The sequence below is a fragment of the Meles meles genome, chromosome X (assembly GCF_922984935.1).
Source record: "Meles meles chromosome X, mMelMel3.1 paternal haplotype, whole genome shotgun sequence".
Classification (NCBI taxonomy): Eukaryota; Metazoa; Chordata; class Mammalia; order Carnivora; family Mustelidae; genus Meles; species Meles meles.
Window position 1 is genome coordinate 48,747,104 of NC_060087.1, and position 3,797 is coordinate 48,750,900.

General features: G+C 39.7%; 1 protein-coding gene across 1 annotated transcript; it reads left to right on the top strand.

The window, feature by feature from the left end:
* The first annotated feature begins 2,645 nt into the window (after nt 1-2,645).
* On the top strand, nt 2,646-3,596 carry FOXR2 (forkhead box R2). The gene has a single exon (XM_045994699.1). The coding sequence runs from the start codon at nt 2,646-2,648 to the stop codon at nt 3,594-3,596; it is 951 nt and encodes a 316-aa protein (XP_045850655.1).
* The last annotated feature ends 201 nt before the right edge of the window (nt 3,597-3,797 follow it).

The following is a 3,797-nucleotide window of genomic DNA, read 5'->3' on the forward strand; positions in this document are numbered from 1 at the left end:
GGTTTTTATTTATATTTTATTATAATTAGTAGGGCTTTCTAAATAATTCATTTCCTAGAAGATGAGTGATTGAGTCTTCCTAGGTAGTTGTTTTCTTACACTATATTGTTAACCAACCTGCAAAACTTTATTGGATCTATTTCTGCCTGATTATTATGTTTGACCATCAGTACTAATCTGTTTTACCAGTTCTTAGGATACATGATTGCTGGCCTATGTGTGAATTTTTAAAAAAAAAGTTGCCCTCTCTAAGAAAATGTGAATTGTGGGCACATGGCAACTGGATAGGTCCTCTGTACGAATTAGAAAGAGGCCCTTCCTATGGATTAATATATCCCCAGGACCAGGGTGCATGGTTTAGAAAACAGCTCAAGCAGCATGTAACTATATGCAGTAGCCATTGGTGTGGTACCTGTTTTTCTGGAAACACATATGGCTTACTCATTGTTTCTTATACATTCTTTCCTGCTTACCTTCCAACAGAAAAAAGTACATATCTATACTTCATAAGTAAACATTGACTTAAAATGAAAAAAAAAATCCATGCACGTTTGAGACTTTCCTATGTAAAAATAAGAAAACTTATATATCCTATGGCATTTGCTCCTTTTTTGTTACAATTACCTTTTAAAAGAATTTTGAGTCACTATTATGTATTCATAGCTCTTTACAGACTAAACCAGTGTCAATTAATCAAAATATATATGTCAAAAATTTACAATTTGATAGCAGGAGCCTCTTGAATTTCACTTTCCATCCTGTTAACACTGGCCCCGACATTCTTGAAGGCATTTTTGTTTGTAACAAGAGTATTTATGTATTAGATGTATCTGATTTTTTTCCTGTCCCAAAACATGTATCAACTACTCCCCTTACCAGTCCTTCTAGTAGAGACCGTTCTGGGCATCAGAATGGTTTTGGAAATCGATGGCACACAAAAGTGCTACTTCTGCTGTTGCTGTTGGGTCATTACTGTGTGTGTCTACGTGTAAGAGAAAGAGAGAACAAGCATGAGCAAACACACTGGAAAATATATTTCTAAAGTTATTATGAGTTCCCTCCACTTTTTCCAACTTTTGTGATTGTACCTGCTTTTCTTATTAATTGATTTCATCAATCACTAACACTGCCTATTAACACTTGGAATGGGTGGGAGCCTGAAAATCAGGATACTCACCGACAAACATAAGTTTAAATATTTTTCCTAAGCATATGCAAAATTCTCCAGCCTTCTTTTTTAGAGCACACTTAAGAAACAAGTTACCCAAGCATTTGGTTGTCATGTGTTAGATTGTTCTCCATGTCTCTGCTCTTGGGTTACATATTTTTAAACCTTAGCTCAAGCAACTCCTATCAGGAACACTTCTGATTTCTATTAATTGATATTATTATTAAACTTTGCACACACACACACAAAGTGAAAGATCACTCTGGTAGTCTGTATGGAGGATTCTTTTGAATAGAATAAGACAAGACAGCAGGAAAAAAATCGGGGGATTAGTATGTCCCCCAGTATCTCCTGTTGACATTTGCTGGTTATTTTTTTAGGTAATTCGTATCTAATGGTTTTAACAAAATCACATCTTTTAGATGGATTTTGTTCAGATTCAAGTGATACCTTCCCATTTTGCATTTTTCTAAGAACAGCTTTGGGATTAATTTACTGGAGAGTCAAACTCTGGAGTTTTCAGGAACTTGCACATCATAGCTTCTTTTGTCCTACTGTCTTCATAGTATTATTCAGAGCTCAGTTCCTGAGGTGACCTGGAGAGGAGAAAGCCAGCTGTTTTCCAGAGTAGGATTGAAAATAATAACATATTTTAATTCTAGCATGGGGTTGAGACTAATGGAGATCATTTTCTTATAGTTATCACTTTACTCTAAAACGTGGGTTACACATATTGCTATCTCATTTGTAAAGTATGTTGAATGCCATCAAGAGGCAGTAGGTATAATGAAAGGATCAGAAGATCTGGACTATGGACCTAGCTCTGCTATTTACTTAGGTATATAGTCTTAAATATTCTGTAGATCTTAGTTCCCTTATCTATAATATGGGGTTAATGATACTCACTATGTTATCTTGCAGGGCTGTCATAAGAATCAGTTGTGATCATCTATGTGAAAGCTCTTGTCAAAAGGCACTTTAAAATGTAATTTTTAAGAACCATTTAAGAACAACTCAGAAATATAATGTGATCTGTGCACCTATTTGTTCCTTCATTAAATGAACCTAGAAAGATTTAAAAGATATGCCAATCAACTTGGTATGAAAGTCACCTTAGTTGGCACATAATTCAAAATGTGTAGGTCCTCTTTTGAGGACTCCCTGCTTCCAACCAAAGCTCGGGAATTCTACTTTGAACTTTTTTCCTACTAAAAACTCTGTTTAGTTCTCTGTTTTGAGCTTTGTTGTAGAACACTGAGACTTCTCCAAGTTTGGGTTCTCCAAGTTTCTCCAAGTTTGACAACCCATCAATGAAGTATCCATTCCCCCTTTTTCTAGTACTTCTAGCAGTCCTCCTGATAAGTTCCCCAGATGACATATACTGGATCAGAAACAGTACCCCAACCATAACTTCGAAAAGTGCCTCAGAGACTTCTATCTTTTTAGGAATCTCTCTCTACCTACCTCTCCACTAAAGATGGACATAAAACTAAAAAATTCTGAATTCTGGTACAGTCTCCATGGCCAGGTCCCAGGGCTGCTGGACTGGGACATGGGGAATGAGTTCTTTTTGCCCTGCACCACAGACCAATGCCACTTAGCTGAGCAGAACCTTGCCAAATATAGACTCCGAGTAATGGAACCCCCAAATATGTCTCAACAGAGCAGACCCAGTTTGGACAAAGATGGTCCTGACTCTGAACCTAACCTGTGGATGTGGGTAAATCCCAACATCACATGCCCCCTTGGCAGCCAGGAGACCCTAAAGCCCAGTAAGGAAAAGGATGTGACAAGAATGCTTCCTTACCTTCAGCCACTCCCAAAGGAAGAAGAGTCTAACTCCTCAAAGGCTGCAGTGATGGAGTCACTGCCAACTTCCTCCAGCAAGAAATCTTCCCCACAGAAGTGGTTCACTTATTCCTCAGGTGACTGGGAGTTCACAGAAGAAAAAACTGAGGAACAAGATGACAACTGCTCTGTGTCTCTTCAATCCCCTAACAAAGGGGAGTGCTTCCAGAACCAGAAGTTATGGCAAGGCAACAGCCAGGAGAAGAGGTCCTGGCCCCGCCCTCCCCTCAATTACAGTCACCTAATAGCCCTGGCATTAAGAAACAGCCCCCACTGTGGCCTCAATGTGCAAGAGATCTACAATTTCACCCAACACCATTTCCCTTTTTTTTGGACAGCTCCAAATGGCTGGAAAAACACCATCCGCCACAACCTCTGTTTCCTGGGCAGCTTTGAGAAGGCACCAGTCAACCTTGAGGATGGGACCAATGCAAAGCCACGGTCTTGCCTCTGGCGGCTTACTGAGGAGGGACATCGTCGTTTTCAGGAGGAAACTCGTGCCTTAGCCTATGCTCGGAGGGAAAGCATCCAACAGTGCATGAGCCAGCCAGATGTGATGACTTCCCTCTTTGGGCTTTGAACTGCCACTTCTCCCTTTTTGGAACACTGCCCTCCTTACTGTGTCCACCATTGTTGTGATTGGCCTTCATTAATCCCTAAGCCTACCCTGCCTAGTAGGTGACAAGACTGTTTAACTACAGCTATAAGAATAGTATCAAATAAACTGAGAGGCGGGTACAGAGGAAGCAGAGCTTAAATCCAGGTGGAGAATCATGGAAAG